The sequence below is a fragment of the Lagenorhynchus albirostris genome, chromosome 8 (assembly GCF_949774975.1).
Source record: "Lagenorhynchus albirostris chromosome 8, mLagAlb1.1, whole genome shotgun sequence".
NCBI classification, from domain to species: Eukaryota; Metazoa; Chordata; class Mammalia; order Artiodactyla; family Delphinidae; genus Lagenorhynchus; species Lagenorhynchus albirostris.
In genome coordinates this window covers 70,652,185-70,673,238 of record NC_083102.1, presented here as the reverse complement: position 1 = coordinate 70,673,238, position 21,054 = coordinate 70,652,185, and the positions used below count along the sequence as shown (strand labels likewise).

The window sequence follows — 21,054 nt, the reverse complement described above, 5'->3', positions numbered from 1 at the left end:
TGTTTGTAAGTTACAGTTCTACAGCCACCTAACAAGGTTGCTATTTGACCCATGATTTCCCTGAATTAAGTATCTGGCATACTATAGGTGCTCAATAAACACTGTAATTTATACTGTATTTTATACCCCTTAAAAAATGTGCAATATTGTGTTCATGAGAAAATGTTCTCAGACTTCTCTTCTTCCCCATGAGGACATATTGTTCCCCTTCTTTTTGGCCCCCAGGGAAGAGGAATTATTCACTAAACTACTAGGATGGTTCATACCGCTTGAGTAAGAAGTTTCAGCACAGTTGAGGTAAGAGTTTGAATAGGGGCGAAGATAAATCTTTAGGAAGCAGCAAAGGTAAGGAGTTCTACAAGGTCCTTAATTTCCAGTCAACAGCATTAATCCTAGGAAGAGCTCAGCTGATTCCACAGTCTCTTTGGAAACTAGAGAGAACCATAGCCAACAGCCTTTCCCTGGGGCTTTCTCATTGACATGCTGATAAAAGTTCCCCCATTCTTCACATAAGGCAAGTGGAAGCTACAATAGCTCCATAATATTTTCTGTTCTTTTCTAACTGTGCTTTCATTCTATTTGACTTAGCCCAAATGCAATGTTGATGGAAAACCTACTTTCATTGGGAAGATGTTCTTCATATCTTAGCATCCTCAAAAGGCTTTACTTGACTACCATAGCTAATACCACCCCTGCTACCAGTCACTTTCTATCCCATTTTTCTATTTTGTTTTCCCTTAGTACTTATTACTATCTGAAGTAGCCTTATCCATCCGTCATTCAATTGAACAGTCTACCATGTGTCTCCTTGTCCTGTTTCATAGGTAGAGCCTCTATTCCTAGAACAGTACCTGGCTCATGGATGACTCTCAAATATTTTTGAGTGAAAAATGGACAGATGAATGACTGGTTTGCCTCAGCTTCCAAAGCTTCAAACAATTACATCACCCTCCCCAAACCTTCAACCTGCTAATTAAGAGTGGTTGGGATGCAACTGGTTCCTATAATTGCTTCTACTTCCACCCCTCTGAATTTATTTACATCTTGGCTTCTTTGAGAATACACCTGAATTGCTGTGTGTTTCCTGTTTTTGTCCATCATTTTGCAAATTCTTAACGATCAGTGGATTCCTTATATTGAGCACAAGCACAAAAATATTTATCTTTTAAAAAGATAATATGTTTTTTCAGTAAATAATTGGTAACAAAATTATGAATATTCCTACAGAGCTCTAAATTATTCATTCTAAAGCATTTTGACTAAGGTGTAATATGAAACATACCACTTTAACATTTTCATCATCTAATGATGAGTTAATAATCAGGAAACACGAAATGTAAATTTAAAAGATTAAAATCACAGTTCTAATTTTAAAGCAAAATATCAATTACTAAGTTCTGCATTAAGTGCACAGTTTAAGTAAAATAAGAGAATAGCTCTCAAATGTGAAACTGTACACTTTACTGTACATGAAATCTGTTGGGCTCATCAAGAGTTAGGTATATGAAAACAACTAACAGAGGCTTGTATCAACTTTTTAAAAAATATATTAAGATTTTATTTCATCTATTTAAAATCAGTAACGTACATGAATGCATCATAATTATAATCTTTTATAGCTTTATTTTATATATTGCCACAATAAAGCCAGAAGCACAGATGATATATTTTACAGGCATTGTAATGTATTATTAAAAGTCATTTAGGATGTATATTCACCTATTTTTCCACACCTTACAGCCAACCTGTATATTCACTGTACTTAAAACATTCAATTGTCTTTCATAAACCATCTCTTAAACCCAATCTTCATGGGATTTTAAAAATAATCTATATCTACTAGAGGAATTTAATAGAATTTAGACTTACTAGCTTTAAAAATTTCTAATATTTTTCTTAATAACAGAGTCATTCTTGCAAAGTAAGAAAAGAAAAAAAAAGGTTGTGCGTGTGTGTATAAAATGCCATTTTCACTGGAAGGGTCAACAGCAAGGAGCCCTGTTTATGAGCCATATTAACACCAAACAGAGAGCTTAGCAATGTCTGTTTCTAAAAATAAACCCTGAGTGTCTCATGTTGTCATCATCAACCAGAGTCTTCTGTGCTCTGTGACAGAAAGCATCAAGGCTGCCTCGCTGCCTTTCCATAAGCATTATACATCACTATCCGAAGGCCTCCCCCTTCTGTCAGAGTGGCAGTGATAAAAAGAATTCTGCAATCACCCTAAGCACACATTTAAACATTATTGCCCCTTAAGCAGACAGTTATCATGTTGTTTTGGCAGCAGGAAGGAATCTGTGGTTTCACTTGAATGTTATTATTCTTTATTTAAACTACTAGAAATAACCCAAAAATGACAGAATGCTCTTTCTATAAATAATCATTCCAGTGTAGAGTTATATTAGGAGGTAACTCAGATGGCATGATAACGCCTAACAAGCTAATCTTAGACCTGCAATGCCATAAGATAGAAATACGGAGCTAAGAATAACTGACCCAAAGGAGTCAGCCTGCTAAAGAGAGCCACAGACATGTGGGCATTTGCAGATTTTAATGCATTTAATGATCTTCTGAAAGCTTCTTTCCCTTAGGAAGGCAATAAATTATGTTGGTCATTAACATGACAATCAATAATGCTTTTACAATGTATTGATTCATAAAGATGGCTTGAGATTCTCAGAGCAAATAGAATTATAAAAATCAGTTGATGGAAACCAAAGAGTTGGGTCTTGAATAACTGGATTAGCATCTAATTGGTGAATTTTATGCATAAGCCACCTATAGAACATACAATATTCATCCAAAGAAAGAAAATTTAACTCAAGATAAAGAAAAATGTACTATCAAATTGGACACTTCCATCCAATTTTCACCCAAAATTGGACCCAAATTGGACCAATATATATTCAAAATAGGCAGAATCTAAATTTTGTTAAGATCATTCTTTGGCTCAAAAATTTGACATTGCATGTTGAAAGCAAGACTTGAGTGGAGACGCAAACTTTATTAACCTCTCCTTGCCCCTATTTCTAGGTAAAGACCAGGGTGGGTATAATTCAAATACTTTGGTTAAAAGAAACTGAGCCCCACAGTGCTAACATTTGAAAAAAAACTTTCTCCAGCTAAAATACATTAATAATCGTGTTCTTTTGAAGTGGTATAAACCTTACCTTTATGCTTTGTGAGACGTTACTGTGAGCAATGGCAAACTGCATGGGGAATACTGGTTCTGTCCACAGTGTCTGCTCATTACTCCATGTATTATCAATCTCATGGAATTCTGGAGGTTGCCTTAAGTTGGTCTCAGCTCGGAATCTTGTTAACTTACTCCAATTTAAATACCAAGCTCTGGAACTGTGAAGTAAGGCTGTTCCAGAAAGCCTTTCAACAGATTTGCTTATGTGGGCTGTAAACATCCCAGGACAAAGAAGTGTACCTAGATGTTTGTCTATAAGTACAGTTGACTCCACATTTTTAGCACAAAACAGATGTGAAAAACTTTATCCTATGCTAAATATTTTTCTCTTTGAGAAAAAGTGGCAGGGACATGGTAAACAAGCACAAGTTCATACCTGACCCTGCCAGCTCCTAGCCATGATGACCATCCGTAAGTTCACTGAAACTATGTCCTCATCTGCAAAATATGCTACAACTATTGTACACCTCTTCAAGCTGTGGAGAGTATTAAATGATAAAACGTGCCTGGTACAGAAAAAGCTTTGAAACATTAGCTCATTATATCAATAATAAGAATGACAATGATTTTTTAAAAAAAAGGTGAGAATATATAGGTCCAATCACTGACCTCCTAAACTGAGACTAAATAACTGGATCAGAGGGGAATGTGGCAGAAAAACCATAAAAATGTTATCTAATACTGATAATTGTTGTTTCTAATCTAAAATGAGTAGTTCCTGATATAAAATTACAGACTCAAAATACATACTTGAATTCTATTTGAAAGCAGACTCAAAAAACATCACCACAAATAAAACTTAAAATCGAGTTCAATTCACCAACAGCTTTTCTAGTTCATCCTATGTGGGGTTCCCTGAAAACTTTCTGGGTAAACATGTTTCTACTAAAGCCAGAACTCCCAGGCCACAATGTAATTTAATGGAAATTCAGTGAAATTTTCCCAGGTTTCTTTTCTTGCTTGCTTTTAATTTCAAATTTTGAAAAAACTACATGACATTCTCATATTTTAACCGAGTTTGGAAATGTCCTGCCTTAGCCACCCACCAAAACTTACCTCGAATAATTGAAAATGACATCCACATGGCTACAATTGTGTCAATACTGCATATAAATTACGAATTGAACATCTCAAACACAAGTGGTAGATCATGAGGGGAAGAAGCAAAAAAGTGAAGTTCTGGGGTATTTCCAACCTTATCAACATGCAAAGAGTTTAATCATAAGTAAATGACTAGTTACACTCTGTGGTTTGGTAAATTTCCTTCTTCCTTAAATGTAGATTTCATTGGATTTAATTACTGGGTATTTTTAAAACACCATATATAAAAGGCCCATCACTATTGAAAATTTAACATGGAAATAATGAATAGAACTGATATTTTTATAAAACATAAGAATGACTTAGTTTTGTATTTATGGAGCACCTAAACAAAATGTTCTCTGATAACACTTAAAAGTATATACGTCGTTTAGTACTGTAAAAATATTTGTTTAAATTAAATTTGTTTTGTGCAACTGACTTAGTGGAAGAAGAATAGAACTAGTGGGAACAAGGTATTTTCTTGTCCTTTCATATCCCAACTGTCAATCCCCCAAGATTACAAAAGGGAAAACTGTCCGTTGTAAGGGCATTTCACCTCTCAAGCTAATAACCACTAGAACCTCAACTTCCTTTGAGGAATGGGATAGACCATGGCATTGACACACTGTTTTGAAGCACATGCCAAAATATCTTTGAATTTCATCTAAAGAAGGCTTGTTTTAAAAGTCATTTTCATGGGCTTTTATTCCAATTAAATTGTTTTCAAAGTATTCCAATTCAGGAAAAAAAATGTTAAAATGTAGTTACCATTCCAGATTGTTAAAATTGTTCATTACTCTGAAAATGTAATAACTATAACAACATACTGGCAAAGAAACTGCATTCTGAATATTTTAAAGAAAACCCTCCTTAATATACCAAAAAGTTTACATATTATGACATAAATTTCTGTTAATGTTTTCTGTATCCCTCAAAGCCAACAAGAAATGAATATTTTACTCAAATTTCTAATAAATGCTTGTAATGCACCAGTTCACAATGTTGATTTTCCTCCTTTCTAAAAAAGTGACTTGCAACCTAGAGGCATCCAGTCTTCTTCCACAACTAATTTCTATTCAATACTATTAAAAAATTTTATTGGTGTTTAAATGGATGCATATCTTCATGAAAATGAAGTAACACAATTCAATTGAAAGAGAAATTACATAGCCCACTTCCTTCACTTATTTGTATTTTGAGAAATTACAAACTAAAGAAAATTACAAAGAAGAAAAGTCCAACTACCAACAAACACTGTAGCAAATACTGTGGTGCCTAGCCAACATCTATTCTGCCCACCCTTTCTTCTTCCTTATAGAAACTAGATTATTAGCTGTCGCCTCCACCCTCCCTGGCTCAGTCATGGTCCTAAGGAGCTATCATAGGGGTCTCATTCTTCTTTTCAATGACTTGCTAATATATGGGCAGGTGATGCTCTTTTGGTCAATGAGTTATGAAGGAAAACCTGCTAGAGAAATTTTGGGTAAAAAACTTCCTTAAGAAAACATCCAAGAAAGCAAACTTTTCTCATCTATGTCTCTGGAATTTACCATGCATGTAGACAACGTCTGGAACTGCTACAATCAATTTGAGACTATTGGAGGAAACAGACTTAGGACGATACAAACTCTCAGGCCAGCAGAGAAGAACAGTTTGAAGGACCTGTTGATACTACTGACGCCCCTGGTGCTGCCTGAGTACCATGCTATTTCACTAAATGATTAAATTCCCTTGTCATTGTTACTTCGAATACGATTTTCTGTTACTCGCGATGGGAGACAACCTAGCTTATATACCTACTACTTACAGTTAATCACTGTTAGTATTTTGGCATAGTAACTTCATGTGTGGGTGTGTAAGAAACACCTTAGAAAATATATGCATATTATAAAAATTCACACACAAGGCAAAAACTCATGACAATGGAAACCAAAGCTCCCCTCCGACCACCTCCACACACAGTTTTTCCTGATTTCCTTCTACTTATATATGAATTATTCTGGGAGATTGATAAATAAAATATACTCTTATAAAATGAGATCATATCACCAAAGTTATTTTTATTTAAAAAACATTAAATTTAAATGAATTTAATAATGAAAAACTGTAACTGAAGGGACTATAAACATACTAAATGCTTCCTTCCTATATGAGGTACTATTTCCAAAAAGATATCTCTAAGATTAAATGAAGACACTACTAAAAAGAAATCAGTATTTAGATCTTTTTTTTAACCACGTGTTTCTATTTTAAGCAGCAGGGAGTCTGTCCCTGCTCAGAAAGGAGATGATATTAGCACTTTCACACATCCTTGCATTTCACCTCTCCCCAGTGCCTCATATGGATGAGAGCTTTATGAATATTTTTTCATTGCCCTACTTCATAAAATTTGCTTTCTCTCCTACAAGCACAATCTCATAGTTGTTTAAAAAGGATTCAATTTTTGCCCCATTAACCTTACTATGCTTTCTCTACTTCCGACTGAATTTCATTTTTTGCTTTTGTTCCAAGCTCATTTTTTCATTGAGTGGGTTTCCCTGTCAAGCAGTCTAGGTCATGTTTGAGAATGTCGAACTTGCCTACCCATTTTCTCTATACTTTAATAACATCTGCCCTGGGTGGAACACTGTGTTGTACTTCTTTTTCAGCTTCAGAGATTTTTCTTCATTATCTTCTGGCACTGAGTGCTGGATAAGTTTGATAAAGCTTCTAGAGTTTCACACATTCTCTTCCTCCCCCCTCTCCCTCACTGTAGATCTTTGCCTTACCTGCCTGAACCCCTGAGGAATTATTTATCATTTGAAATTCAATAGCCCAGTTAGGCTATGTCTCTGTGATGAGCACTTGCAGCAAATTTTCCTAAAAGACGGGAGTTCTTTCAATCTGCAGACTTCTTTTTCTTTTTTCCTTTTCACTGAAATAATCTTTCTTCATTTTTACAAAGTGATCTTCTATTGCAACGTTTTGGAATATCAACTTCAAGGACATAAATAATCTTTTTGTTACACTGTCTTTGTCTTTCTTACTATTGACTTCTCTCCAATTGCTTTAATCCATTTTCCTTTTTCATCCCTCTGTCTCCAGCCTTTCCTCTTTGTTGGTAAAGATTGTCACTGGTGCCTATTGTTCCCCGCTATTTCTAATGGGTATTTCTCTTCTATAATTATCATGTTTTCATTCTAAATTTGTTTCCCTAGACCTAAAATATCCTTTTCATCCCATTCTACTGTTTTATCAATATCATCTCATCTCTGAGCTCTTATTTTATGGAATTTATTTTCCTATTTGTGGGGAGCAATTATTAGACAATTCCATGGATTCAGTGAAGTTGATTTTTTTTTTTTTCTTGGTGGGATCTATAAGATTAGTTGGGGAAGGGTATTTCATTGCAAAGAGCTATGGGTCATTTTCCCAATTTAGAGTGTTGCTCTGAAGTCTTCATTTCTCCAGAGACATAGTGTTTGTTCACCTTCCTCCATTTCACCAGTTTCTCTTCCAGAATCCTTTCTACTATTCCTCAGTTACAAGAAAAAACACCACCGCCACCAAAAGCTGAGGATATCCACTCAGTTTGCTTCTCTCCAGATACGGGAACGTTAGTGAGAATTTTCAGGAAGTTGTCCTCTTGTCAGTAAAATTCTAAGGAGGAACAGGATTCAGGCCCTGTTAAGTCTCTCTGTTCTGATCAAAGATCCCTGCCTCCCTTTTTCCCTTAACTACCAGTTTCTGAGATATGTTGCATTAGGTCATATCATTTTCTTCGCTCAGTCAGTGCTAAGTATTGTGTATGGTGTTGGGGGTGGGTTGCTGGCTTATACTATTTTAGGGTCACTTCATCATCTATCTGTGGTGAGACATTATGTCGTACATTTACAAATTTCTCATCTCCAAAATCAAAACTCACCACTTTAAATTCAGAATTTGGGCTTATTATATTCTTGTGAGGGGTTTTATTGAATTTTCTTACTTAAAGCACATAGCAACAATTATGCCACCTGTGTCACCCACAGAAAAAGAAAATACTCATTCTTGTCCCCATCCTCAACGGGCCTACTTATATCTAGCTTTTTGATTGCTACGTATCAAATATTTCAATTGATAACAGCCTTGTAAGTGAAGATAACCTGAGTTAGAGAACAGCAAAAATAGTAATTATGGGGAATACCAGAAGTGATTCTTGACATGACAGGAGCATTTCACAGGCTTACATTTTCATAATTAGATTCTGCTTTCCAAGTAGACATAAATGACTACTGAATCTAAAATGTTCCTTTTCCCTCGACAATACACACCACGGAGATAAAAGGATTCTGAAAGGGTAAAGAAACATTTTCCTCAAAAGAAATTCAGAATTTAGATTTAAATGTTTTTCTTTTGTACCCCAAAATAAGAATGCATAGTGAAAACACGACTTTTCCTTATTGTAAATGTATTTTACACTGATGCTGTACAAACTCTAGGAAATTCTTTCATAATAATCATTCCAATATTGTCTGGAAAGCTCTGCTGTCCAACGCATTAAGCAACATGCCTGGCAACAGAACACCCCGAATTCTGCCAGCTACTGCTGAGTGACCTGAGTCAATGTTTGCACATGCTTCAGCTTCTGCCAGTTATCACTTATATTGGCCCACACAGGCCACAAAAGTGGAGACCGACCTGGCAAAATGTGTCACTCGTACCAAATTCCGAGATTCAATATTATAAAGCTTTTTATTAAAAAGATATTAACAGACTACATTGTAGAACCTAATTCTACTTTAGATGTCTAGCCTGGCTGGGTCAGTATTAGGAAAAAAACGGAACCATATAAAACACTTGCAATTTAATAGTATATAAAGAGCTCTGAAGAAAAAAGTCATCTAGCTTAATGCATAGTATCCAACACAACTAGAAAAACAAATGGGAACTCTAAAGCAACAACTAACAACAGAACAAAGCTTTTTAAACAATTAATCTCAAGAAATCTGCTGTTGGGATCTCACTGTCCAATTACATATTCTGCAGCTTCTTTGCCTTTGACTATTAAGAAGACATTTCACAGAAAATACACACATACCCATGCTACTCTGATTTAAAGTCACCATTTACCCAAGGAAAGAATTTAATTCTTATCAGAGCAGGGAAACAAAACAAAAGCTGATTTATAAGATAACTAAAGAAAATTTATCAAAACTAAAATTCATTCCCCCATGTGACATGCAATCTAGCTCATCTGGCTCATTCAGCAAGATAGACCTTGGTATTGAAGAGCCAGAAACCCAGGTTCATTCATTAAAAATAGCAATAATAACAGTGAGTGCACACATTAATGACATGTTACCTTTGAACTTCACAGAAATGTCAAGAGGTAAGCAGGAGGACATCATTATTCTTCAGTTTACAGGTGAGTAAACCAGTTCCACAACTGGTTAACAGCAGAGCTCTAGCTAGAACAGAGCTTTCCACTCCTCGAGCAGTGCCCCCTCCACCCTGCACTGCCACAATATATCTTTTTCTCTTTCAGATCCAAAGACTCCAACCATTTCTAAGCCTATCAATCATATCCCTACCACTGGTCCAAAAGCCAGCTGAACAAGATTTGTAGCTAAATGTGGACAAACACACCCCTAATTTAGCAATTAACTTAAAGGGCCAACCCTATTGATATGGGTCACCAGCATCCCATCACCTCCCCCTTCCCCTGTATCAGTGATACCCAAAGTTTGCTGCATATTAGAATTGCTCAGGATTTTTAAAATCCCAATGTCCAGGATGTTTCTAATACCGTTTAAATCAGAAACTCTAGGGGTGGACCCAGACACCGGTATTTTGTAAAATACTCCTGGTGACGGCACCTTTGAGAGCCACTGTCTCAGAAGTATACAATAAAAACTAGGGGAATTAAATTTAAGGGCATATAATAATATATTAAACAAAAGCAAATGTTATAGGACATGGTGGGAAGAATGCAAATGTTTTTATGTTTCAAATTTTAAAAATAAATAGAACTTGGAGTTTTTCCTTATTTATATCAGACAGGTTTGGGAGTTGATGTCAATTGACATCACTTTTCGTTTAACAGCTGGTGCTTAAATGTTGCTTCCTGTAAAACTGACAATAGCACAGACAGTCTCAAGTGCTTCCCTGCTTGAAAATACTGTTGCTTTGTATAAAAATCATTAAATGTCAGGAAAATGACAATCTCAACTGAAATTGGAGTAAATTTATGTATGATTATCAAAGACGCTGAGACAGTGAAGCTTGCAAACACCTGTAGCAAGGTTCAATGCCAGCAGACAGTATCTGCTTGAAAGGTACAGCTTTGTTTCTACCACGTGAAAGAAATAGGAAACTTGTAATACAGAGGTAAGGACTAAAAGGATAAAGTGTAATACTGAAAAGACATCTAAAATAGTAATTTTTATAGAGTTGGTGGATATTTAAAAAATAAAATGCTAAGTGACCGGTTCCATCGGAGACATTCCGGTTGACCCCTCCGCAAGCTTTTGTCAACTTTACAGCCGCAAAGATAATAAACCATAATGAAATTCTGGTACGTTTGCTTTCCATAAGCAGGCACTACTAATTAATGTAAGTCCTGTTACTTAAGTGTAAACACACCAAATTACACAAAATTGATATTTTATTCTGATTCATTGAAAAACTGGGGTCAACAGAAGGACCTTAAAATCATCCTAAGTAACCAAGGTTTAAGAAAACTTGCTTCAAACATAGATTCAGAGATGAGAAGGTGTTCAATACTAAAACAGACATTATGCCTACCTGTGGAATATTTCTTCCCATTCTAGCTCTACCAAGTAGACGCTGCTTTATGCCGCATTCTTACCATGGAAATCTAGGTGGTGATCTATAATTACGATTACGTGCACATAGGAACACAGAAGATGTGAGGGAGAACTTTAAGCCAATTTAGATGGAAGAACTCAGAAGAGAAACAAAACAAAAAGTCCCCCAAGCTTTAGGAACTAGCTGTAGGGAATAAATATGAAAAGCAACAATTACAAGTATGTGCCATCGCCCGGAGCGTCTGCTCTTTTAACAAACAGAAATTGATAAAGTTGACAAGCTTCATCTTCCATCAGCACAGCTCCTTGAAGGCACAAGCACATACACGGGGAAACTAAAAATCGGAATCTGTTACTGTTATTCTTTAAAACGTTGCACCTGCATATAACACCTTTATATGTGTGTTACGCCCTCGCATCTGCCTGACAATGTAGACTCCCCAAATGTTTTGAAGAAAATTAAAATAACCATCTGCTAATAATAATTTTATTTCATCCTTAAGCAGTTTCATTTTGGGCTTAGGAGAAAAAGCCACAATTAAAACTACCTTCACAACTCCTGCAGCAAACACATTTCAGAAGGTAGGGCTATAAATAGATGTGCTTCTGTAGGCACACTGTAAATATAAAATCATCCGGCTAGAGGAGACTGCAATGTAAGCTGCAGCCCCGATATGAACTTACCTGATTATTTTAAAGTCCCATTAGAAAACCCTTACAATCAGTACTGATCTCCTTTTTCTAGTGGCATAGTCAGGCAAAACACCCCCAAGTACATTTTACTTATCTCAGTCCCATCCTTCATCAGAAGCTTAGAGATTTCATTCAGAAGCAGCCTGTCCCTGAGCAGACTGAATATTCACAGAAACAGTAATGGAAGGGATCTAAAACCCTCCTAGACGCCAAGAAAATAGCAACATCAACACCAAAAAGCAGCAAACCCTTAACAGAGGTGCTTTCCGGAGCTTCATTTCCCAAGTCAACCCCTTTTCACACGTAAAAGGTCTCAGTTATGAAAAAAGGGTCTTACCTGAGCTGATCATACTGTGCATTCTCTGCTGAGCCAAGAGCTGCTCTCGTCCAGCCACCCCATCTGAAGAAAAACACGAGTCAGTCTCGTAAATTGTCTGCAGCATATTCCAATCACTCTTACTTCAGCTACTGAAAGATTCATCGCTGCTCAGTGTACGGGCCCCAGGAGTTACCCTGGCTGGTCCTCCCTCCACCCCGAGGAAAAGAAGCAGAGGATCAGCTTCAACAATGGTTTCCTCTCTGTTAACACACACTTTTCAAAAGACCTGGACACTTTTCCCACGTTACCAACCTGTGTACAAAGCAGAAAGGACCGAGTGGATGCTAAGGCTCTCTGGAGTTTAGGCTACACCGGAAACTAAAAGCAGGTGGGAACTAGGAATGTGCTTCGGGGTTATTGCTTTGTCAAAATAAGTAGAAAAATATTAACTCTACCCACGAGAAAAAGAAACCAATTAAACCTGGCTTTTAGTTCCTCAGGCTGCTAGAGTTTCGTTGTGAGAACCGTCAGTCAGTCCTGCAAGTGCCTTCAGCCGGTGCCCTTCTCCTATCTGTTTGTGTGTGTCTCTTCCCCCTCTCTGGTCTCTCTCAGCTCAAGTTGGCTAAAGCTAGTGATAATGCATTTGCATATGAATCAACAACAGCATGGCCCACAGGCACAGAAATAGAACAATGGTCGGCCTGAGCCAAAAATAGGTCAAGCATGGCCGAGTGATTGGAGCCTGCATTAATGCATTTAAAAATACCCCAGCAAACCCAGCTGTCCAGCCTCTATCTTTCAAACCATAATTCTCTATTGCAGGGCCTTAAAAGCAATTAACTCTTTCCTCCCTCCAAGCTTGCTTTTACACACTGTTTCCATACTGGCGATTCGCTTCCAAAGAAAGGAAGGGGAAAAAAAAAAATTAAGAATCATAGTTCTAAGAGGGCAAATGCACATACATTTCATTTCATTTTATTTTTGTAGTATGTGTTTTTGGAAGAGAGAGGAGAGAAGTGCAGAGCTCTGTATTGGTTCTAAAATAATACTGGAAGCTTTTGCTCATAATGTGGTTTCTGCCTCACCCACGCTCAGCAATCCTGGTGTTCTATTTTTGTTGCCTGTTTCTCTGGCTACACTGCAGTTGGCTGTAGCACTAGAAGCTTTTCTGCCTTCTAGTTTTAAGACTGACAGGAGATTTAGTAGAGGTAGTTTCAGAAAACAAGCACACCCCAGAATAAAATGTTTATGAAGGACTAGCTTGATTTTTTACTTGCTATTTTTGTAAGGCAATTGTCCTGTTTCACAAATCTTAATGTAATCTTAGTACCACCTATCAATTTTATTGCATTCAGTTTCTATTATATCTAATATATATATATATATATATGCACACAGCTTAGACCTAAAAACGTTCCCTCTATTTCAGCCTCTCAGACTAAATTCAATTCACCTGCAAAAGTAAATGTTGGTACTTAATTATGGATGGTGCAGAATTACAGATTATATGCACCTGTGGATCAATAAATAAATATGGTCAGTCTCCAACTATGAATGTTCTGCATTCATTTCTACATTGATTGCCTGAAACACAGACCTCACTTTTCTATAGAAATAGCATTTATAATAGTTGATAGATTCCCAGACCAACACACATTGTGGAATTCACCTGTACATGAGCTATATAGTATTTAGTACTAAAAATTCTATGGTCTCTGGTGTACAGTTAACATCATTTCTATCTGAGAAATAAATTCTGCATCACAAATTGGTTGCTAGCATCTAGCCACTACCAAGAGCAAACCCCAAAGTGAAAAATCCACTGGTCATGGGAGCTCTTCTCCTTTTTCTAAACTAGATCAGCAAGAAAAAATAAAACTCCTAAAGCATTAGTAGCAACAGAAAAGGAAGGGGAAACAGCAGAGCGTTTCAAGCTTCCCAGGATGACCTGGCGAAGGAGGGATCTTGGTCAAGCAGAGTGTGGGGCAGAAGAAAGAGAACACGGAGACAGACTTTTGGTGAAAAGGAGGAAGCATGTTAAGTCATTAGGCAGATAACTCACTGCTGAAGAAAAGGGCACTGAATTTTCCTACTTTTATAGATTAACTCCTACTTACTGTGCAATTATATTTGAACAGATAAATTATAAGAATTTTTATTAAAAAGTTATTCCAAATTACATTTGACTTAAGCTAAACATGAAAATCTTATGTTCCTGTCAATGGGAAAAACTGTTTAATTCCATCTGCTTTTGCAAGTAAACTTTCACTCAATTAAGAAACTGGTGTATAAAATTACAGGGATGGAAATACTGTGGACCTGGCAATTTATCTCAGAGATTATGTAAGCAACCACAGCATTTTAGACCTGGGAGGAAATTTAGACATTGTCTGTAATGATGTCCAAACTCTCTGTCCCCCAGGATGCCAAGGTACCTGGGAGTTGACTCGGTGTTCTCCAGAAGACGTTCTTCCCTGAACCAGGGCAGCTTCATTTTCATCTGTTTACATTTGCGTATGTAAGATTTGTTTTGAATAATGACTTCTTATATTAAGAAAAAATTATGGTGTATGGCGACAGATGGTAACTAGACTTATCATCGCTATCATTTCGTAATGTATAGAAATATCCAATCATTATGTTGTGCACCAGGAACTCACAGTGTTGTAGGTCAATCATACTTCCAAGTCAAATAAACTCATAAAGGAAAAAAAGAGATCAGACTTGTGATAACCAGAAGTGAAGGGTAGGGGGATGGGAATTGGATGAAGGTGGTTAAAAAGTATAAAGTTCCAGTTATAAGATAAATAAGTACTAGGAATTTGTAATGTACAACATAATAGTTATATTATTATTATATAAAACATAATTAATATATGATTAATATAATTAACACTGCTATGTGTTATATGAAAATTGTTAACAGAGTATATCCCAAGAGTTCTCATCACAAGAAAAAAATTTTTTCCTTTTCAATTTATCTTGTACCTATATTAGATGATATATTAGATGAATGCTCACTAAACTTATTGTGGTAGTCATTGATGATGTATGTTAAGTCAAATCATTATGCCCTACACCTTAAACATACAGTGCTGTATGTCAACTATATCTCAGTAAAGCTGAGAAAGGAAAAAAATAACTGAAATCCACTCACCTAGTACAAATGATCTCCCTATTTTACACATGAAGAAAGTAAAGAGACTTTTTAGAGGGTTATGAAAGATGCAAAAGCACTCATTAATGGAGTTATGACTGAAGAGACTTGCTTAGTTTCGAACAGGTACTCTAGCTAAGTAGGTCTAGCATTCATGTTTTCCAGTCCACCATCTTGTACCTTACAATGCAAATAATTATCGGAGATATTGAGAATAAATTTTAATATTATCTACTTATGAAAAATAGAATCACTCTTAATTGTCTCAGAGTGGTTTTAAACAGAATATGTAAAGCTAGTGATAAACATAAGAGGGACAGCAAAAATCCTAGTACAGATCTTCCTTAACTTAAGATGGGGTTGCTTCCTGATAAACCTCTAAATGAAAAACATCATTAAGTCAAAATGCATTTAATATACCTAACATCATAGCTACCAAACATCATAGCTAATCCTAGCCTACTGTAAACATGCTCAGAACACTTACAGAAGCCTACAGGAGGACTAAAGCATCTAACACAAAGCATATTTTATAATAAATTATTGAATATCTCATGTAATTGAATGCTGTGCTGAAAGTGAAAGACAGAATGGTTTTAAGTGTATCAGTTATCTACCCAGTGATCACCGTGGCAGACTAGGAGCTGTGGCTCACTACTGCTGCCCAGCATCTTCATAGAATATCGAAATTTCAACTGTATTTCTCCTGAATGCATACTGTTTTCGCACCATAGTGAAGCTGAAAAATCGTAACTGGAACTGAAACTCTGGGTAATGATTAGCCAAATCCATTTCACCTGCCTGGACTAATCAAGGTGTTTTAAGATTTGCATGTCCTCCAAGAGCAGGTGGTCTACACAATAAGATGTTTGCCTGAGTAGTTTTCCAGGAACTTGGAGTCAGCTGCATGTGGTTTGAGCTGAGGTGGTTAAGACTGGGTAAGACCACGGACTCTTCACATGGGCATGCCGAGGGCCCGTGAGGTGACCTTTTGAACTTGCAGAGGCCTGTAGCTTTGTTATACCAGCACCTAAAGACAATTCCCGCACCTTTTTCCAATCACCTTTCCCATGCTCCCCATGCTCCCGAGGCTCCCCATGCCTCAGACCACCCTGCTTCTTTATTCTTTATCCCATCAATACCCCTAGCCCTTGGCCTTTGAGATTTGTTTTCCTGTCTCCTCGCTGGGCTGCCTTTCGAATAAGCCCTCTCTTAGCTGCAAATCTCCCGTGTTTCAGCGTTCTGGCTTGCTGTGAGTCGGGCAGGACGAACTTGGTTCGGTAACTGAACCATTGACATTGGGGACCATCTGCATTGACGTAATATACATCTCTTGTCGTTTTACATTTAAATTATGCCCTCAATCTACAAAAAATAGTCTCAAAGCTTTTATAATCATAAAAAATAAAATAAAATAAAACTCAAAAGAGTTAGTAATTCTCCATTCTCAGAGGTACCAGGAGAGGGCAATCCACGTAGAATAGTATAAATAATGGGTCTTCTTCATTTTGACCAAGTTATTTAATTTGAGGTTTATTCATATTTCATCCCTGCATTCTTTCAGCATTTTTTGCCATTAGCAATCTTGTCTTTCAACTCTTGATAATGAAAACTTAGAGTGAAAAGACATTGGACGCTTATCATAAAATAGACACCACTTGTTTCTGGGAGGAAAAGATAGCATTATTAAAACCTACCACCAAGTATATTGATTACGTCTATTATCCAAGAACTTAAATATTAAGAATGTTGAGGTAACGCTTCTCATATCATCTCAACCATGTTGGTAAAGAAATGTGACTAAGTTTCTTTCTAGGTATTTATAAAACCAATTTACTGACAAGGAAAAAAGATAATAAATTTTATATTATAAGAACAGTAAGAAGCTAATACAAATGTCAGCCTAGAATAGCTGGGCAGTTTTTGAAATTGTAATATAATAAATTTTAATTCAATTTAATAAATATTTTGGAAATTGATCTAATTATATTTTACATTTATTTAAATAATAAGTGAAAAAGAATAGGGCAAAAAACCAGGTTCCCAATTTAATAAAAAATGGGAATGGGCATCGAATCCTAATGCAAAATGTCATTCAAGAATAATTATGATAATTCCAATTCTTTTTATGGGTATATAGGCAAAACAAAAAAAATTAAACATTTAAATTCAATTTTAATTAAAAATTTAAATTATGGATTAAAAAAATCTACATGTCATCAAAATATTTCCACAAATAACATGACTGAAGACTCCACTGGAAAAAAGCAAAGGAGGTAGTAGAACCTAATTTATTCTACCACAATAATACATCCTCTGTTCATCTGTAATCAAGCACAGACTTTTCATGCAGTACCAAAACTTATGGTTCTAGAATCCAGGTGCAGTAAGATTTAAAACTTGTTTGCCTGAAGTACTGAATTGTGCTTTACAAGAAAGCTACAAATTACTCACCAAGAGCTGTAAGTCCTCTGCTCACTCTTTCTCACTCATGTTGCTGTTGCTCCCATCCTCACATTTCTCAAAGTACTGTCACATCAGTAAAGTTATACACACTTGCCTGCAGGCAACTGACTTGATTCCTAGACCCCCGAGGAATAGGAAGGAGAGGGAAAGTATAATGTACTAATTTTTACTCTGAACTAAGTAGCTTATTTTTCTGAATTTTCTGTCTCTTATTAAATAGTGGACACTAAGTTTATGAGTGATTCCTCTGTACTATAACAACCTAATTGGCTACCAAATGATCTTCGGAAAAGGAAATCTTGCCTGGACCCAAAAGGTCTGCGAAAACACATCAGCAGTGGAATTCCAGGAGACTGTTCCATAAGAGAACAAAACAACAACTTCAACAAACCTCTAGAATTATTTGCCTTGCTTTGATTGAAAATGATTTCTTCTCTAACTCTTCCCTTCAAAGTGGATGTGCTGATCCATGATTTATTCTATTTTTAGCAGATTAAGAGCATCAGGATCATCAGGGAACTTGTTAGAAATGCAATTTATTGGGCCAGAACTACTAAATGAAAATCTCTGGTGGGAATCTGAATTTTACAGGCCCTCTCAGTGATTCTGATAAACAGTAAAGTTTGAGAACCAGTAGATAAGACCATTCTTTCCAAAGCAATGATTAGATGGCTAAAGGTATAAATAAATTATCTATTTTGGGTCCAATTTCAAATTAAACATTATTATTACAGAATACTTTTTCAAAATGAAAATAATTAAACTTGCTAATAGACTGAAGAAGACCACTTAATATTCAAGGTATGAAAAGACCATTTTCTCTTTTTAACAGCATCTACTTTGAAATACTGGTTTGTATTTCAAATTGTATAAGCTTGGCTAACCTATGCTATGTTTACCAAACTCTGTATGTACAAGGTGTTTATAACACCACAAACTATTAGTACAAATCTTAGTTTCAAGACAAAAACACTATTTTGGTCTATAGGGCTATGAAAATAAAAATTCTGGGAGAATTCCAATTAAGTAAAATTAGCATTCTAACTTTGCTATTTGGTATGCCTCAAATTTTTAATTTTATATTATACTACAAAGTGTGTTTCATTATTATGTAGCTGTACCTTTAATATTTATCATTTTGGAAATAAATGGGATTCTGATCACCTAAAATTAATAGTCATAGTTAGCATCTGGATGGATACTACATTTCAGAGCTGTAATAAGACTAATTTCCACATGCTAATAAAAGTATAGCAGACATCAGAAAATAAACCCAGAAACATCATTTCTTGCCACAAAGATCGAGTGGTATTTACCATACCAAACTATTACCTATCACCAAGTTAAATCAAGAGAATGCTGGGATGCTTGCTTCCGAAAATAGCAACAACACTTTCTTTTAATGTTGCAATTATATTCTGACTTCAAAATTCGATCTAGTTGGGTGCCAACTACCAAATTTTAGAAATAGCAAGCACCCAAAATATACTGTACTTATTTTTTGACTGATCAAAACTGTTTATAGCAATGGCATATAATTAAAGTACAAACATTTGCAATTGGCTGTATCACTAAGTTCATCAGACATCCCATGGATATGGAATCTTTCCTATTTCAGGACCCTTAAATCAGTGCCAAGAACAAAGAACCATGGCCTCCAAGGCCATTCAGGTTCTGACCACAACATGACTTAGTAACTTGATCCTTTACTTTCTTTTTCAAAATTCACGAACATACAATTTCTTGGTATTACCCACACAAATCCTTCATTCTTCCATGCCCTTGCATGTGCTGTTCTTGTAATCCAGAATGCTTTTCCACTCTTTCCCATCTGGGAAACTCCTTTTCATTTTTTTTTTTTTAAATGACCACAGTTAAAGATTTGATGAAAGTTCATAATAATGCAACTGACAAGGAAATTTAGTTATTTCTGAGATATACACTTTAAAGTAATAACTAGAATTATGACTTATAACATTATACCAGAACATATAAGATTTTTAGAAATTTCATGAAATGTCTGAAACATTTATATTAACATATTTCCATACAAATAACCCAAAGAAAGTTTAGTAGTTTTGTTTGTTTGTTTTTTTATACTGCAGGTTCTTATTAGGCATCAATTTTATACACATCAGTGTATATACATGTCAATCCCAATCGCCCAATTCAGCACACCACCATCCCCACCTCACAGAGGTTTTCCCCCTTGGTGTCCATACGTGTGTTCTCTACCTCTGTGTCTCAACTTCGGCCCTGCAAATCGGTTCATCTGTACCACTTTTCTAGGTTCCACATACATGCGTTAATATACGATATTTGTTTTTCTCTTTCTGACTTATTCACTCTGTATGACAGCCTCTAGATCCATCCACGTCTCAACAAATGACTCAATTTCGTTCCTTTTTATGGCTGAGTAATATTCCATTGTATATATGTACCAAAACTTCTTTGTCCATTCGTCTGTCGATGGGCAGTTACGTTGCTTCCATGACCTGGCTATTGTAAATAGTGCGGCAATGAACATTGGGGTGCATGTGTCTTTTTGAATTATGGTTTTCTCTGGGTATACGCCCAGTAGTAGGATTGCTGGATCATATGGTAATTCTATTTTTAGTTTTTTAAGGAACTTCCATATTGTTCTCCATAGTGGCTGAATCAATTTACATTCCCACCAACAGTACAAGAAGGTATCCTCTTCTCCGCACCCTCTCCAGCATTTGTTGTTTGTAGATTTTCTGATGATACCCATTCTAACTGGTGTGAGGTGATACCTCATTGTAGCTTTGATTTGCATTTCTCTAACAATTAGTGATGTTGAGCAGCTTTTCATGTGCTTCTTGGCCATCGGTATGTCTTCTTTGGAGAAATGTCTATTTAGGTTTTCTGCCCATTTTTCAATTGGCTTCTTTGTTTCTTTAATATTGAGCTGCATGAGCCGTTTATATATTTGGAGATTAATCCTTTGTCCATTGATTCGTCTGCAAATATTTTCTCCCATTCTGAGGGTTGTCTTTTCGTCTTGTTTATGGTTTCCTTTGCTGTGCAAAAGCTCTGAAGTTTCATTAGGTCCCATTTGTTTATTTTTGTTTTTATTTCCATTACTCTAGGAGGTAGATCTAAAAAGATCTTGCTGGGATTTATGTCAAAGAGTGTTCTTCCTATGTTTTCCTCTAAGAGTTTTATGGTGTCCGGCCTTACATTTAGGTCTCTAATCCATTTTCAGTTTATTTTTGTGTATGGTGTTACGGAGTGTTCTAATTTCATTCTTTTACATGGAGCTGTCCAGTTTTCCCAGCACCTCTTATTGAAGAGACTGTCTTTTCTCCATTGTATATCTTTGCCTCCTTTG

General features: G+C 36.0%; 1 protein-coding gene and 1 pseudogene across 4 annotated transcripts in view; both read right to left on the bottom strand.

Moving 5' to 3' along the window:
• The window catches only part of LOC132524939 (casein kinase I-like), a 79,358-nt pseudogene extending 75,078 nt beyond the window's left edge, over window positions 1-4,280 (bottom strand).
• The window catches only part of HDAC9 (histone deacetylase 9), a 586,393-nt gene extending 573,706 nt beyond the window's left edge, over window positions 1-12,687 (bottom strand). For 2 of the 4 annotated variants that reach the window (XM_060157126.1, XM_060157124.1), the window contains exons 1-2: window positions 12,561-12,687; window positions 12,098-12,160 (exon numbers count right to left, since the gene is read on the bottom strand). In XM_060157126.1, the coding sequence (XP_060013109.1) occupies window positions 12,098-12,119 (22 nt within the window). In that variant the 5' untranslated portion in view covers window positions 12,120-12,160; window positions 12,561-12,687. Of the gene's footprint in view, window positions 1-12,097; window positions 12,169-12,353; window positions 12,391-12,560 lie in introns of those variants that run through there. The other 2 variants (XM_060157125.1, XM_060157123.1) reach the window with 2 other exon arrangements.
• Window positions 12,688-21,054: the final 8,367 nt, after the last annotated feature.